Source organism: Bubalus kerabau, chromosome 23, assembly GCF_029407905.1.
Source record: "Bubalus kerabau isolate K-KA32 ecotype Philippines breed swamp buffalo chromosome 23, PCC_UOA_SB_1v2, whole genome shotgun sequence".
In the NCBI taxonomy this organism is placed as follows: Eukaryota; Metazoa; Chordata; class Mammalia; order Artiodactyla; family Bovidae; genus Bubalus; species Bubalus kerabau.
The window spans coordinates 4697847-4715133 of NC_073646.1; the positions used below are offsets into that span (position 1 = coordinate 4697847).

The 17287-nt window shown below is 48.6% G+C and overlaps 1 protein-coding gene across 1 annotated transcript in view; it reads left to right on the forward strand.

Moving 5' to 3' along the window:
• The first annotated feature begins 554 nt into the window (after positions 1–554).
• Positions 555–17287, forward strand: part of C23H16orf96 (chromosome 23 C16orf96 homolog) — a 40747-nt gene continuing 24014 nt past the window's right edge. Inside the window, exons 1-2 of the mRNA XM_055562428.1 lie at positions 555–7431; positions 16136–16240. Of these exons, the coding sequence (XP_055418403.1) occupies positions 7009–7431; positions 16136–16240 (528 nt within the window). The 5' untranslated portion in view covers positions 555–7008. The remainder of the gene's footprint in view (positions 7432–16135; positions 16241–17287) is intronic.

Genomic DNA, 17287 nt, shown 5'->3' on the forward strand with positions numbered 1-17287 from the left:
AAAGTGAAAGTCGTTCAGTCGTGTCGGACTCTTTGTGACCCCATGGACGATACAGTCCGTGGAATTCTGCAGGCAAGAATACCGGAGCACATAGCCATTCCCTTCTCCAGGGGATCTTCCCAACCCAGGGATTGAACCCAGGTCTCCTACATTGCAGGGGGATTCTTTACCAGCTGAGCCACCAGGGAACTGTGTACTTAAAATGCTAAGTTTAATGTTATGTGTATTTTATAACAATTGAAAAAAAAAGAAAAAATTAATGTGCTGTAATCAGAGAACAGAGAGAGCTGCTACGTGTGGAGGCCAAAGAGGTAAGGATAGGGAGAACTCCCTGGCGGTTTAGTGATTAGGACTAACCACGCTTCTACTGCAGGGGGCACAGGTTCGATCCCTGGTGGGGGGACTAAGATCCCTCATGCCACGTGGTGTGGCAAAAAGAAAAGACCCTTGAATCCAGCCTTGAACCCTGTGGACCAGTGGTCCCCAACCTTTTTAGCACCAGGGACCAGTTTCATGGAAAGACAATTTTTCCATGGACGGGGTAGTAGGTCAGGGATGGTTTGGGGCTGATTCAAGCATTACATTTATTTTACACTTTATTTCTGTCATTATTACTTCAGCTCCACCTCAGATCATCAGGCATGAGATCCTGGAGGTCGAGGGGACCGTGTCAAGTGCTTTGGTCTTTGTCCTAAATGTAGGACTGCAGGGCTGGCCACGAACAAGGAGGGAAGTGGATGGAACTGGGAGATATTGAGGAAGGAACGTCAGCAGGGCTTGATGAAGGACGTGAGCTGGATGGCTGGCGGGGTGCTGGGAGGGGATTGCATCTGGAAGGCCTCTGGGCTCCTGTCTCACATCCTGGGAAGCCTCTCTGCGGTATTGCTAAGAGAGCTGGACTGTGCCTTGTCCAAGCCCCAGTGCACAAATGTGCACTCATATTTTACCTCCCCCAAGCAGATACGTGGACCCTGCAGCCCCTGCTCCCTGCTCGACACGCTTTTCTGCATCAGGGCATCCTGAGACCCAGCAAGTGCAGGCTTGGATCGGCTGTGGCCTCCCCTGGACACCCAGCTGCCCCTCACCACCAGGTTCCACTTGTAGTTTCCTTATGTTCAGCCAGCCTCACAAATGAGCACTTAAGACCAGTTGGAGGTTCTTAGTTGCAAGCAACAGAAACTGACGCACATTACGTAAGCAGAAAAAGGTTTGATTGGAAGGTCACGGTCACTTATGAACCTATGTTCCTGGCTGGGAACCCAGCTTGAATGAGAACCAGGAAGCTGGGCCTGGCCAAAATGCCACCCCAGACAGCCTGGCGAGGGAGCTCAGCTTGCCATTACCCGGTGACCCAGCCACTGGACCTTCACCTACAGTGCAGTGTCCCTGAACAGAATCCCTTGCCCTGTCCATTGGCCCTTCATCCTGGTGAGATGAGGAGGAGATGAGAAAGCTGAGGCTCAGGGAGGTGAGTGGCCTCCCAACATGGTTAGGAGGGGCGGAGTCACTGCAATCCCACAGACCATCCCAGATCAGTGCTTTGCCCACAGCTTCCTGTAGGTTAGGCCGGAGCCGATTTACAGTGAAAGAGGTTTTTTAAAACATTGGGATCGTGGACTTCCCTGGTGGTCCAGTGGGAAAGAATCTGCCTGCCAATGCAGGGGACGTGGGTTCAATCCCTGGTCCAGGAAGATTCCACATGCTGAGGGGCAACTAAGCCCGTGTACCACAACTACTGAAGCCCACAGCACCTAGAGCCTGTGCTCCATGGGCAGTGAGAAGCCAGGGCATAGCAACTAGAGAAAGCCTGCGGGCAGCAATGAACACCCAGTGCAGCAAAAATTTTTAAAAATAAGTAAATATTAAATGAAATATTGGTATCAAAATTCAGAACCAGAGACAGCAGTTGCCTTGTTGATTTCTCCCATCTAACTACAAAGTCGACCTCAGTGAGTGGAGTGGAATCTCCAGTGCTTTTTTTTTTCTTTTGCTGCACCCTGCGACTTGCAGGATCTCAATTTTTTTTACCAGGGGCTGAACCTGGGCCATGGCAGTGAAAGCCCTGAATCCTAATCACTAAGCCACCAGGGAAGTCCCAGACCTTCAGCTTCTGAGCAGGGGGCAGCTCGCCTGCACCTGTCCTGAGATCCCCCACCTTCCTCCCACCCCTAATAAACAGAATGTCCAGATATCCAGCAGCCAGAAAGTGCAGACATTCACCACAAGCTCTAATCCTCCACCAGTGACCCAAGTCTTTCCTCCTTTGGGTTCTTTCCAGAGCAAGAGAGGAAAGGAACATTATAGATAAGACTAGTTACCATTCTTATCTGTTTATCCAGTGAGAAAAATGGTTTGTCTGGGCAAAGCAGAAGAACGAAACTTTACAGAACTGATTTAATCATTGACCTCAATTTATTTGGGAGGCAAAAAATGTTCCTGTTTGATTCCAATCATATTGACTGGCTTCTGGCTCTGACCAGCCACTCAGAGAATGTCTCAGTGAGAAGTCTGTACCAAAATTGTCTGAGTTCGGGTTCTGCCACCAAAACTGAGTGGTGCCAGCTCACAGCGGCTATCTGCTGACCTAAGGGTAGTGTCCCTCTCGGGTAGGGTCCCTGGGGACAGCAGACCCTCCAGGAAGCTGAGAGCACCCTGTGAAGTGGCCTCTTCCCCACCAGCAGCCATGTCTTCGAGTCTTTCATTTTTAAAACAAATGTTATATTTTCAGACCAAAAATGACACGATTTTTAAAACATTTTATTGACGTATAGTTGATCTACAATGTTGTGCTGATTTCTGCAGTACAGCAAAGTGATTTGGTTATACATATGCATAGTGTTCTTTTTCGTGTTCTTTTCCATTCTGGTTTATCACAGGATGTCGAGTATAGTTCCCTGTGGTCTACAGTAGGACTTGTTTATCCATCCTATATAGAGCAGTTTGCATCTGCTAATCCCAAACGCCCAGTCCTTCCCTCCGCCACCACCCTCTTTGAAAACCACCAGTCTGTTGCCTATGTCTGTGAGTCTGTCTGTTTTGTCAATAAGTTCAGTTGTGTCATATTTTAGATTCCACCTATGAGTGATATCATATGGTATTTAACTTACTTCACTTAGTATGATAATCTCTAGGTCCATCCATGTTGTTGCAAATGGCATTATTTCATTCTTTTGGGACTGAGTAATATTCCATTGTATATATGTACTTCAGCGTGTCCATCCATCCATCTTTCAATGGACATTTAGGCTGTTTCCTTGTCTTGACTGTTGTGAATAGTGTTGCTATGAGCATAGGGGTGCATGTATCTTTTCAGATTATAGTTTTGTCCAGACATATGCCCAGGAGCGGAATTGCTGGATCATTTGGCAACTTTATTTTTCATTTTTTGAGGAACCTCCGCGCTGTTTGCCAAGTGGCTGTATCAGCTTACATTCCCACCAGCAGTGTATGAGAGTTCTATTTTCTCCACACCCTCTTCATTTATTATTTGTAGACTTTTTGATGTTAGCCGTTTTGTCCAGTGTGGTACGTCATTGTGGTTTTAATTTAGAATTATCTGATAATTAGCAATGTTGAGCATCTTTTCATTGTGCCTAGTGGACATTTGTACGTCTTCTTTGGAAAAATGTCTATTTAGGTATTCTGCCCATTTTTCACTTGGGTTGGTTTTTTGTTCTTGAGTTGTGTAAGCTGTTTGTATGTTTTGGAAATTAAGCCGTTGTCGGTTGCATCATTTTCAGATATTTTCTCCCAGTCCATAGGTTGTCTTTTCCTTTTGTTTATGGTTTCCTTTGCTGTGCAAAATTTTTTAAGTTTGATTAGGTCCCATTTGTATATTTTTGTTTTTATTTCTATTGCTTTGGGAGACTGATCTAAGAAAACATTGCTGTGATTTATGTCAGAGAATGTTTTGCCCATGTTCTCTTCTAGGAATCTTATGGTGAATGACATGATTTTTATTTTATTTTCAATATTCATTATTTATTTGGCTGCGCCAGGTCTTAGTTGCAGCATGCAGGATCTTTGATCTCTGTTCTGGCTTGCAGGATCTTTAGTTGTAGTACGGGAGTTTTAGTTACAGCAGGTGAACTCTTAGGTGGGCTTGTCTGAATAATTTCACGGGCTGGTAGGGAATTGAGGACCCTCAGGTTGAGGGTGGGCTGGAGTGCAGCTGGTCTGACTCAAGGGGGATCTATCACGGTGAGGGGGTGCTTTCCTGCTGAGTGGAGATATGTCTGATGAGAGCAGGGGAAACCAAGGGAGCCTGTAAGACCAAGGATGTCAAGGTAAGTAGCACCTGAACTGTTAGTCTACGGGGAGTTCCCTGGTGGTCCAGTGGTTAGGATTCGGTGCTTTCACTGCCATGGCCCAGGTTCAATCCCTGGTTGGAGGACTGAGATCCCATCAGCTGCACACATGGCCAAAATAAATAGAAATCTTGGTCTAACCTCACAGTGGGGACCCTTGGGGCATCTCACAGGAGGGCTAAGGCAGAAGGACTTGTTCTGGGACTCAGCCCTTGTCGGGCGATGTGGGGAGTGTTGTGATTGCATTGGGGTGGGCTGGTGTGGTTGGGAAGCAGGGAGTTCTGTGACTGGTGTTCTAACCAGTCTTACTGTGAAGGCTGGAGGAACAAAGCCAGTCTAACGGTCTAACTGGTCAAGAAGCGGCCACTCGGCTCAGCCAGGACAGGGGCCGTGTGGTTGTTCCCGAGCCCAAGCTCTTTCTGCTCAGTAAATCAGGAGCTGAGTTGTTGGAACGAGGAATGATGACTTAAATTGGAAACCTAGCAGACAGAGGGCCTTCCCAGGTGGTGCCAGTGCTGTAGAACCTGCCTGCCAATGCGGGAGACATAAGAGACGCAGGTTTGATCCCTGGGTCGCGAAGATGCTGGAGGAGGGCATGGCAACCCGCTCCAGTGTTCTTGCCTTAGAGAATCCCATGGACAGAGGAGCCTGATGGGCTATAGCCCATAGGGTTGCAAAGCGCTGGACACAACTGAGCGAATGAGCACATGCAGCAGACTGAGAAGATGGCAGACTGGTGTCTCAAAAACACCATCTTCCCTCAGTGGAAATCCGGCTCCTGTTATATACAGGAGGGGGTGGGGCCCACTGTGGCACCAGCCAGTGGCTGAGCAGGACCACTAATGGCTGCTGGTGGACAGTTGCTCAATATCGAGTAGCTTACTTGGGGGAGGGGCCCACTGCAGCACCAACCAATGGCTGAGCAGGCTGCTAGGGTGGCTCAAGCCTGGTGGATATTACACCCTGAGCAGAAAGGTGCTGCACCAAAAAGAGGCCAGGTCTGAAGAAGTACCAGCCAGATATCGTGGTGGCCACTCGGAGGCAGCTGAACCCACCATTACTGGGACCTCTGTCTGAGGTGGCAGGCGCCATGGGCTCAGCCCGCTGCTGGCTTCAAGGATCAGTTCTTGACTGATGAGGTGGCCTGGGAGCTGGAGTCCCCAGAGTGCAGCTCCTGCCTGCCTGTTTATGCAGTGTGTGGAGCGGGGGGAGGCCCGGTGGGCTGGGCGAGGCCGGCCCTGTGAGGAGAGGTTCAGTGGAGTGGCCCCTGGCTTAAGGGCATGTGGCCCCTGCCATCGAGGGAGGAGGCCTCCCTCCGGTTGGGACCGGGGAGGCCGCTGTTACACATGGTCATGTTTGTAGTTTAGACGACGTTCTGTTCTTGGCTGAGTTCAGGCATGACCGGGACTGGTCTTGTTAGGTCTTGAGCTCATCACGGGGCACAGCAGCCTTGTCAGTCAGGGCTCCTGGGAAGTTACCATCACAGGAGTGAACTCCTGCCTAGCAGGGTCAGTTCCCTGTCCAAGCTGCCTCTCTCCTCTTTTGCACCCCCTTGTAGCTGAGGGTGGCTGGAGTCAACCCCAGGATGCTCATCTCAGTATCTAGAGAGAAGCGTGCGGGGCAGGATGTCATTAGCTGGACTGTGTGTGGTTAGACCTCCCGCTTTCGTACACGTGAGTTGTCCGGTCCTCTCACTGAGCAGGCCCTGCACTTCAGGCTTTGGACAGCGGACATCACCCGCCACAATGCAAGTGGTTGTCAGAAACAAAATGGGCCATGGTTCTAGTACCAGATCCTGAAGATAGAGACCTTGATTGCCAAACCCAGACCATGAAAACCACCCCAGAGTCAGACTGGTCTTTCCCTAGAGACTCCATTGACTTTTTTTTGGAGGCCCATCATGAACTGCATACTTGATCGATGGTTTATGTGAAATTTACACTGATGCTACAAAAAGTGTCTGCTCCAACATGAATTCTCTTCAGTTACACAAGGAGAAATTCAGGGCTTGCTTCGGTATCTGCTAGTGAACTGACATTTACTCAGTTTGTTGGGCTCCCAGAGCAGGAACCTAGGGTTTCCTAACTCCAAGGAGGAGTCCTGATTCTAGAGGCTTCTGAGAAGTGAGCTGCTTCTCTGTCACCCCCCTGCCTGCTTCCCAGAAGGGGTCATTGGCTCTTACATAACTGAAGGACTTGAATTAAGTCAGCCTGGGGACTTCCCTGGAGGTCCAGTGGTTAAGAATCTGCCTCCCAAAGCAGGGGACACAGGTTCCATCCCAGGTCAGGGAACCGAGATCCCACATGCCACAAGGGCAACTAAGCCCGCCCGCCACAACTACCAAACCTCCGCATCTCAACTGGAGAGAAGCCCCAAGCGACTTAGCATGCACAGCGTATTTATAAAAGATGGCCCATGGGTCTGTCGGAACATTCCTCAGTGACTAACTGAGCAGCTACTCTGCCCACCCTAGGCTCTCGGAAGCTCACCCACTCGCCCATGTTCTCTGGTGTCCTAGCAACTGGAAAGTGATCTGAGCTCCGACCAGGGCAGAAGCCATTCTCTCCCTGACCACTGTGTCTTGCAGGCTCCCCAGGAGCCTGAGGACCTGTCCGTGCCACCCAAGGGCCCACTGAAAGCCACCACTTGTCCCCACGCACGCCCAGAAGGCCGACTGGGGACAGCCCATGACCCTGGCAAAATGAGCTTCTCGCTCAAGTTCTCGGAGCTGGTCAACATCGCCATCCCGCAGTGCGGGGTGGTGAACTTCAAGGCCCTGCACTTCCTGCTCCACGGCATCCTGGAGCACATCCACATGGCGGAGCTCGAGAAGGACCTCTCAGGGGATGAGGACTTCCTCCAAGCCTCTGTGTCAGTCACATTCCCGCCACGGGAAGGGGACGCCCAACCCACCCTCAGCCCCCTGAAGAGGCTCGGCAACATCTTCGACCACCTGGTGAGCCGCGTGGACATGCTGGAGAGCCAGCTGGCCGTGCTGAGGGACATGCCGTCCACCGCCCAGCTGCTGGAGAGCAGCCAGGGCACCAGGCAGCCTGCCCAGGAGCTGTGGAACCTGATCAGGCTCCGGAAGAAGGTGGAGGGCAACGAGGAGGCTGTGGCCAAGGTAAGCCACCCAGCCTCCAGACATGGCCCTTCACCTTGACTCTCCTGCCCGGCATTCACCGCTACCCACCCCCCACCCCCCCCACCCCCCCCACCCCGATGAGAGGCCCTTCCCTTAAACGGGGAGGGATTCGGCTTTGGACTCAGGTGGAACCTGAGTTTGCAACCTGAGTGGCCAGGTTTGCATCCTTCATCAGCGTAGAGGTAAGAAGGCCACAGTGTCTGGAGGGGGCACATACACAGAGACAGAAAGCTGAAAAAAAAAAAAAAGAAAGCTGATGAGTGGCTGCCAGGGGCTGGAGGGAGCGGGGGGTGGGAGGGACTGCCTAGTGGTTACGGGGCTTGCTTTCAGGGGTGATGACGAGGTTTTGGAACCACATAGAGCTGATGATTGTACCGCATTGTCAATGCTTTAAATGCATTCACTGAACCATACACTTTCAAACAGTATGTTATGTGAATCTCACCTCAGTGGAAAAAAAAAATAAAATAATCAAAGACCTATAGGATCTGCAGGTGAAGAAACTAGTGTTAGTTGCTCAGTCATATCTGACTCTTTGTGACCCCATGGACTGTAGCCCCCAGGCTCCTCTGTCCACAGGATTCTCCAGGCAAGAATACTGGAGTGGGTTGCCATTTCCTTCTCTGGGGATCTTTCCAACCCAGGGATCAAACCCTGGTCTCCACAATCACTGGCAGATTCTTTACCATCTGAGCCCCCTGGGAATCATAGGACCTACAGGCGAGGAAACTGACAGCCAGAAACGTTCATGGATTGGCTGAGGGTGCAGAGCCCATGACGGTGGAACAGGCAGTGAGCCGAGGCCTCCTGTTTCAGGACCCACCTTGGACCACTCGCTCGCCTGCCCCCCATGCCGCACAGTTATCCATCTGGAGCTGCAGCCTCAGGGAAGAGTTGGATCTTGGGGAATAAATACCCTGGCTCCTCTCTCCTGCCTTCCTCCCATGGCCACACAGTAGGGCCAGAAGTCAGAGCACCCCGGGGTGTGGAGGGCACAGCCTGCCAGCAGCTCCTGGGGGCACTGAGTGGGGGCAGAGGATGGGCGTGCGGGGGCGCCAGAGGACATCCATCACACGGAGGGACCATTTCACGACGTCTTAGGTTAACTCTCTTGTGTTTAAATTTATTTTTATTTTTAAAATATTTTTATTTGTTTGGTTGCTCGGGTCTTAGTTGCGGCATGTGGGATCTAGTCCCCTGTGACCCAGAGATGGAACCTGGGCCCCCTGCATAGGGAGCATGGAGTCTTAGCCACTGGACCACCAGGGAACTCCCCAACACTCTTCTTTTTTAAATTGAGGTGCAAGTCACATAGCATAAAGCGAACAACCGCATGGCATTTTGGCTCATTGATAATGTAATACGAGCACCACCCCTGTCCCCTTCTAAACCGTTTCCGTGGCTCCAAAAGGAACCCTGTGTCCATGTCACTCCCCACCCCACCCCCTGACAAGACCCAACTGCTCTCTGGCTCTGAAGATTTACCATATCTGGGCATTTTGCATAAATGGAATCGTGCAATATGTGGCCTTTTATGTCTGGCTTCTCTCTCTGAGCACCAGATTTCCCAGGTTCACCCACATTGTAGCCTGGGTCTGTGCTTCACCCCCTTTTATGGCTGAATAGTATTTTGTTGTAGGGACAGACAACATCGGGTTTAACCACTCAGCTGTTGACGGGCATTTGGGTTGAGACTCTTTTTAAACAAAGGAGTGTATTCTTTGAAGGACGCAGGGGTTTCTCAGCAGCAGCAAAAAAGGAAGAAAGTAGGTGGGCGGGCCTGATAGGGTGAAAGCCTTCACTTCAACCTGCATCTTGAATATGGCTTTAACCTGTCTCAGCTTCCAGCCGCCAGTCTCCAGGTTTTCTGATTATAATTTTTAGGTAAGAGAATGAGACAGCATACCTGGGGTCAGGCGTCCACGCCTAGCCGGACAGGCAGGGTGGTACCTAAGAATTAGAGCCCCCTGGGGCCTGTTCCCGCTGCCTCGACTAGCAGGCACCCCAGACGGTATCCACACACAGGGGCCACCAGGCTTTACGTCTAAGCTGAGAAAGGTGGGAGCCCCGGTGCCAGGGTTTTGTAGAGATATCAGACAAGCCTAACTCCCTTCCTAGAACCCAGAGTCACTGGGCCACAAGAAGGACAGGCCAGAGTCTACCAGTCTGACTTTGCTGGGTCTCATGCCCCTTCTCTTAATTTCCCTTTCGCCCTAGCTCCCCGACTGGGCCCATCCCCGGGGGAGTGATCTTGAGAATAAGAGCTCACTGCGTGCCAGGTGAGCCGGGCGCTACATCTGTTCCTCCGTCAATCTTCTTAGTGACTCTTAAGGGGCAGGTGCTGTCATTATCCCAAGCTTACACATGAGGAAACAGAGGTGCAGAGAGGTCAGGGTTAGAAAACAGGGAGCCAGACTCAGCCTGTGCTGAGTGGGCAAGCGGAAGGCATAGGAATGTGGACGCTGAGATGCCCCGCCACTTATCACCCGGAAGGGTGAGGGGCGGCCGTGGCTTCCTCCTTCCAAGATTGTTACAACAATTAAGCAAGATAAAGCGTGGGAACTGCTCAGCACAGAGCTGGATGTCTGTTCTGGCCAAGGTGGCCTGATGAGATGAGGGGCAAAGCGGCACAGTGTGAACCGTAAATCCCTGTGCTCAGCGAGAGCCTCTGGGCACAGAGGACTGCACTGTGCATGATTCTGTTCACAGGCAATCTGCCCAGAATAGGCCCGTCCATAGTGACAGAAAGTGGCGGTTGCCAGGGGCTGGGGGTTGAGTCCTGGTGGGAACGGGCTTTCTTTTGGAGGTGATGAAAATGTTCTGGAACACTAAACAGTGGTGATGGTCATACACACGTGAATGTGCCGATCGCCGCCAAGCTATGCACTTTAGTATTGCTTTGTGTGTTTTACCACATGCACAAAAAGCAGGGGTTGGCAGAAGCAATTAAAAGAAAGAAAAAAAAAATCATCTAACCCATATGCTGTCTCCAAGAGACACACTTTGATTCAAAGACAAACAGGTTGGAAATAAAAGGATAGAAAAAGACATTGCACACGAGTAACAGCCAGAAGAGAGCCAGAGTGACTGTACTAACCACAGACAGATAGACCTTAAGACAAGAATTGTTACTAGACACACAGCAGGCTGCAGGGGTGGCTGAGAGCAGGTTACGCAGGCCGTGGAGCTGGATGGTGTCTGAGGTGTCAGCCCCTCCAGAGCAGCCTGCCTTGATGGATGAAGGCTTTTAGAAATCACGATTACCCGGAATGTCCCAGCCAGCTCACACAGTGGACTGGTGGACAGGTTCGGAACTGGTCACGCCGCCCTCAGAGGACTGCTTGTACACCTAGGAATATCCCCACCACCGTTACAGAATGTCACCAAGTCCCAGCCTGGCTGAGGATGCTGGGGTTACCACGGTGACCCATTGTTAGGGTTGCCATGGTAGCTGGTTCTAGTGCGGTACAGGCTGTTTAGCTAAGAGTCTGCAACCTACCCCCACCATCCCCCCCACCTCCGCCTGCATCAGTCAGTCTGGCAGACCAAATGCCACCCTTTATGGGGAAAGACAAGCCTGCCAGCCCCAGCATCCATCCCAGACAGGGTGAATGGTGTCCTGGAGACTAAGGCAGGCACCCAGGGGACGTCTGGAGAGATGGCTTGGAAGGACCTACAGGCATGGCATGAGGGTTGGTGCTCCTGGTCAGCACACTGCCGGGTTTGGGCGCTCAGGGACGGGACAGCAGGGCCTCACTAAGCAGGCTTAGATTGCCGTTTCTAACCCTCAGCATGGTTGACATCTGGGGCCAGAGGCTTCTCTGTGGTGGAGAGTGTCCCGTGCACTGAGGACACTAAGCATCCTTGGCCTCCAGCCACTAGAGGACAGGGCACCCCTTAGTCATGACAACCAGAAATGTCTCCAGACTTGGCCAAATGCCCGCTGGGGGCCAGGCTGCCCCATTGAGAACTGCTGAGTTAGAAAGCATGGGCTCCTGGCTCATGTACATCGTCTCCATAACTTCCATGGGGGTGCCAACCCAGACTTTGAGCGCCAGGGAGTCTTCCAGAATCACAGGTTCCCAGGCAGCCCTGACCAGGAGCTCTAGAAAGTTGTTCAGAAGACCCTGCCTGTCTCCTTGAGGCCTCGGTTATCTCATCTGTGATGATAACTCCTGCTGGCCAGCCGCCACCGGCCTCACGGGGGAAAATGAAGGACCATTGTTTGTTATTTAATATTAAGATTGTTCGGGCTCACCCTGTTTCTATAAATACACTCATAGGTCCCACTGTGCATGCTAAGTTGCTTCAGTCATTTCCAACTCTTCGTGACACTAAGAACTTTAGCCCACCAGGCTCCTCTGTCGCTGGGAGTCTCTAGGCAAGGATACTGGAGTGGGTTGCCATGCCCTCCTCTAGGGGATCTTCCCAATGCAAAGATCGAACCCGCGTCTCCTGAGTCTCCTGAGGTAATTCTTTACCGCTGAGCCTTTGAAACCAGCGCCTCTTGAGAAGAGTCTTCCTCCTCTCTGGTGCAGCCCTTGCCCTCAGGGCAGCCAGGCCATTTTTCCTGGGTTTTCCCTGCACTTCCCCATGGGAGGGAGGTTGATACCTGCTCAGGTAACTCGGTCCTCCTGGTTACACCTGGAGAGACAAGGGGAGGGGGAGGAGTCCTACGTGGATGGGGGACCTGGTCCTTGTAGATTTCTCTGAAAAGCATTTTTTCACCTACAGCAGATAAGGCCTTGGAAAACTGGTCTCTTCATACCATTATCACTCCCAGAAAAATTAACAATGACTCATAAATACTATCCAATAGACAGTGTTGACAGTTTCCCCCAGGTAAAACAAAAATGCTATTTTTTAAAGCTTTATTGAGATGTATTCCACATAACAGAGAGTTCATCCATTTAAAGTGTATAGCAATGTTATATACCAATTATACTCAATTTAAGTTTTTTTTTTAATGTGGACCATTTTTAAAGTCCTTACTGAAGTTGTTACCAAATTGCTTCAGTTTTATGTTTTGGTTTTTTTGGCTGCAAGGCAGGTGGGATCTTAGCTCCCAGGACAGGGATCAAACCTGCACCCACACTGCATTGAAAGGTGAGGAGGTCTTAAGTACAGGACTGCCACAGAAGTCCCTATACCTCAATTTAAAATGCAGTGGGCTTCCCATGTGGTTCTTGTTGTAAAGAACCTGCCTGCCAATGCAGGAGACATAAGAGACATGGGTTCAATCCCTGGATGTGGACGATCCCCTGGAGGAGGGCATGGCAACCCACTTCAGTTATTCTTGCCTGGAGAACCCTGTGGACAGGGGAGCCCAGTGGGCTACAGTCCATGGGGTCACAAAGAGTCGGACATGACTGAAATGACTTAGCACACACACACGTAGAATGCAGTGATTTTAGTATATTCACACGTGTGCAACTTTCACAGTCAGTTTTAGGACATTATCAACAGCCCAGAAAGAACCCCCTTAAACCATTAGCTGTCATTCTCCATTCCTGTGCTTCCTTGAGCCCCATTCCTCACTTACCATAATATCTTTAGGTTTATCTGTAGCATGTATCAGTAATTTTTTTTTTTTTGCTAAATAATTGTATTTATCAATTGTATGGGCTGCAGCCCATGGGGTTGCAAAGAGTCAGACACGACTGAGGGACTATCACTAATGATGTTGAGCACCTTTTCGTGTGCTTATTGGTCATTTGTATATCATCTTTGGAGAAATGTCTGTTCAGATCTTTGCCCATTTTTAATTGGATTGTTTGTCTTCTATGTTTATGGATTCAGGTTGCTAGCATTTTGTTGAGTTTTGTATCCATATTATAGTTTTCCTGTGGTGTCTTTGATTTTTATCAGTGCAATACTGGCCTTATAGAATGAGTTTGGAATTCTTCTGTTTTTTGGGAAAGTTTGGGGTTGTTTTTTTTTCTTACCAGATCTATTATTTATTTATTCATTCTTAGCTGCACTACATCTTCATTGCTATGTACAGACTTTCTCCAGTTGCAGTGAGTGGGGGCTACTCTTCCCTCTGGTGTGTGGGCTGCTCGTTGCGGCAGCTTCGCTCGTTGCTGAGCACGGGCTCAAGGCGAGTGGTCCTCAGTACTTGTGGCGCGTGGGCTTTGTTGCTGTGTGGCATGTGGGGTCTTCCTGGACCTGGGATCAAACCTGAGTGCCCTCCATTGGCAGGTGGATTCTTAACCACCGGACCACCAGGGAAGTCCCTGGAGAAGTTTGTTAACACATTACTGATCTGGGGATTTTTGCAGAAATGAACACCGGTAGTGTTAATACATCTCTAGTCAATAATGTGTTAAGAGTTGGTGTTAATTCTCCTTTAAAGGTTTGATAAAAGTCACTGGTGAAGCCACCCGGGCTTGGCCTTTTTTCATGTGTTTTTTTTGTTTTGATAATTCAATCATTTTACTAGTTTCAGGTCTATTCAGATTATCTATTTTTTTCTTGAGTCAGCTTTGGAAGTTTATGTCTCTCTAGGAATTTGTCCATCTTATCCAACTTATCTAATTTGTTGGCATACAGCTGTTCATAGTATTCCTTCATAATTCTTTTTATTTCTGTAGGGTCAGTAGCGGTATTCCCTATTTCATTTCTCATTCTAGTAATTTGAATCTTCTCTTTTTCTCTTGGTCAATCTAGCAGAAGGTTTATTGTTGATCTTTTCAAAGAACCAGCTTTTAGTTTCATTGATTCCCTGTGTTATTCTTCATTTTCTCTTTCATTGGTTTCCACTCTAATCTTTATCATTTCATTTTTCCTATCCCCTTGAAGTTTATTTTGATCTACTTTCCCCAGTGTCTTAAGGTTGACGGCTAGACTGTTGATTTGAGATCTTTCTTCTTTGTTAATATAGTCACTTCCAGCTAAAATTTCTCTTTAAGCACTGTGTTAGCTACATCCCATAAGTTTTGGTGTGTTTGTGTTTTCATTTTATTTATTTTTTAAAAGCTTATTTATCTATTTGTTTGGCTGTACTGGGTCTTAGTTGCTGCACACAGGATCTTCGGTTGTGGCGTGCAGACTCATAGTTGCAGCATATGGGCTCTAGTTCCAAGACCAGGGAACAAACCCAGGCCTCCTGCGTTGGGAGCAGGGAGTCTTAACAACTGGATCTCTAGGGAAATCCTAGCATTTTCATTTTAATTCATCTCAAAGTGTTTCTAATTTCCTTTGCAATTTCTTCTTTGACCCCTTGTTTAGTTAGGACAGGGCTTTTTAATTTCCATATATTTGTGAACTTTCAAATTCCAAATCAAATGCTACTGATTTCTAATTTAATTCCATTGTTATATGTTTTTGTTATACATAAATCATAATTTTGTATGACTTCAATCTTTTTAAATGTATTGAGTTATGTTTTACGGCCTTGGTATAGGCTATCCTGTAGAATGCCCTGTGTGTGTCATGCCACTGTTGAGGGGCGTGTCCTGCAGATGTCTGCTACATCCAGTTGGTCTATAGTGATGTTCAAATCTCCTGTTTTCTTGATGATTTTCTGTCTAGTTGTTTTATCCATTATTGAAAATGGCATATTGAAGTCATATTTCTCCTTTCCATTCTCTCAGATTTTGCCGCATATGTTTTTAGGGCTTCACTACTAGGTGTATATATGTTTATAATTATTATATCTTAGGACTTCACTGATGTCCAGTGGCTGAGACTTTCTGCACTCCCAATGCAGAGGGCCCAGGTTCAATCTCTGGTCAGGGAACTAGATCCCACATGGCACAACTAAGGATCCGGCACGCCACAACTAAAAGATCCCTAGTTGGAGAACTAAGATCCCACATACTGCACAGCACAGCCTAATAAATAGATAATAAAACGTGTCTCTTATAGATAGTATGAGGTTGGATCATATTTTCTTATCTATTCTGCCAATCTGTGCCTTTTAATGTTTAAATTTACATTTAATGTAATTCAGTTTCAACCATTTACATTTAATGTAATTACCCATGGACAGAGGAGCCTGGCAGGTTGTAGTCCATGGGGTCGCAAGAATCAGACATGACTTAGCAGCTAAACCGCCACCACTGCCACCACAGATAAGAAGGACTTCTGCCATTTCACCATTTGTTATTTTTGTTATCTGAATGCTTAACTATGCACTATACCCTCTATATACATTATCACATTTTTTCTTACCCATTTAATGATTGAGGACTTCAAAATCTAGGAAAATGCAGTAACAGCCCCAGTCATCGGTGGAGCTGAGCTATAAGATGAGTACTGCACACATTAGCACTTGCTTTGAAGTCTCCCCCCTCCTCCTCTGGCTTTTCCCCTTACCCTCCCAGGGTGAATCTACACATGCAGCCATAAGGACCCTTTAAAAATGTAAATCCAGTAACTGCCTTGTTGATCCTCCAATGGTTCTCACTAAAGGGCATGAGATGCTTCATGATGAATGACTCCTGCTTACTGAACACATTCACACCCAGGGTTGCCCCCTTCCCACTTAGGCCCCCTGAGAGCTCAGAGCACGACTGACGTCAGTGTCTTTTATAACCTGTGAATATGTTCCAATCTCGGCCTTGGAAGAGTCAAGAAGACTTCTAGAACCATGACCATCACCAGAGAGCTTCCACACTTTACCTGTCTTTTCTGCTAACTACATTCTACTTCACATTTTCCTTTCCTCTTCCCTCTTCAGTCCATAAGAACCCTGCAGGATCTGCTCACAGACATTTATGCACTCAAGGTCTCCGTTGAAACCCTCGGGAAGGAGGTGGCCATGCTGAAAGACGTGTTTGAGAAGGTAGACCCTCCCCAGCATCCCTCATAGTGGTCCTGCTGCTTGAACCTCTGGCGGCTGGGGTGACCAGATAAATCCAAGAAGCCTATTCTTAGTCAACGAACATAGCTATGGGGGCAAGAGAAGGGGACTGACATGGCCCAGCCACTTGGCCCATCCCACTGAACTCTCTGCAGTTTCCACCATGACCCTCACCCTACTGTGAAAAGACATTTGTGAGTGACAGAAACCTAATTCATTCTGCCTTAGGCAAAATAATTTATTGTCTCGTTTACTAAAAATGTCAGGAATGCTGTCAGGTACAGCCAGATGAAGGTGCTCATACCACATCAAGGTTTCTCCTTCAGTGGTACTTTCCTCCGGGTTGGCTTCATTCTCAAGTCCTAGAAGCTCCAGACTTAAAGTCCATCAACTTAGCAGAAAGAGAATACTTATTCTTTGTCTGGGAAACTTTGTTCACACTGAAAAGTAGAGTAAACCTTGCATAGGCATATGTTCTAGCTCCTGTAGCCGTAAGGATATCAACCCAGACATCACCATGATGTGAAAGGATATGGAATCCCTGAAATGTAAGGTCACAGCCGGTGAGTCAGATCTGGGCTCGAAAGCCAGGCCTCCACACCCTCCAGCTAGTTTTGTGGCTGAGGTTTTACAACTTGCCCCCAAATAACATTATTTACCTTATCATCCCTAATGTACAGGTCAGTGTACACGTTTGGTCATCATGGCAACTCTGAGAACTTCATTCTTGGGCTGGGTAGCTCCCCTCTGTAGCAGCAAGGGAACTGTCAGGAAACTGTGTTATGAAATGCTAAATAGGATCCTTGGTCAAATCTGTTTGACAACAATGCCTTCTCAGCCTGCTTCTTGGAGATTCTTAATGCACTTTGGTCACTGAAGGCTCTACAATGTCCTACAGTACAGAAACCCCTTACATGATTTTTAAGCCTAGCATTTCCCATCTGCCCAAGGAACCCTTTCCCACTCTGTGAGAAACACTTGCTTTGGAAACTGTTCTTCCCTCTCGGTTTCTCAGTCTAAGGCCTTGCA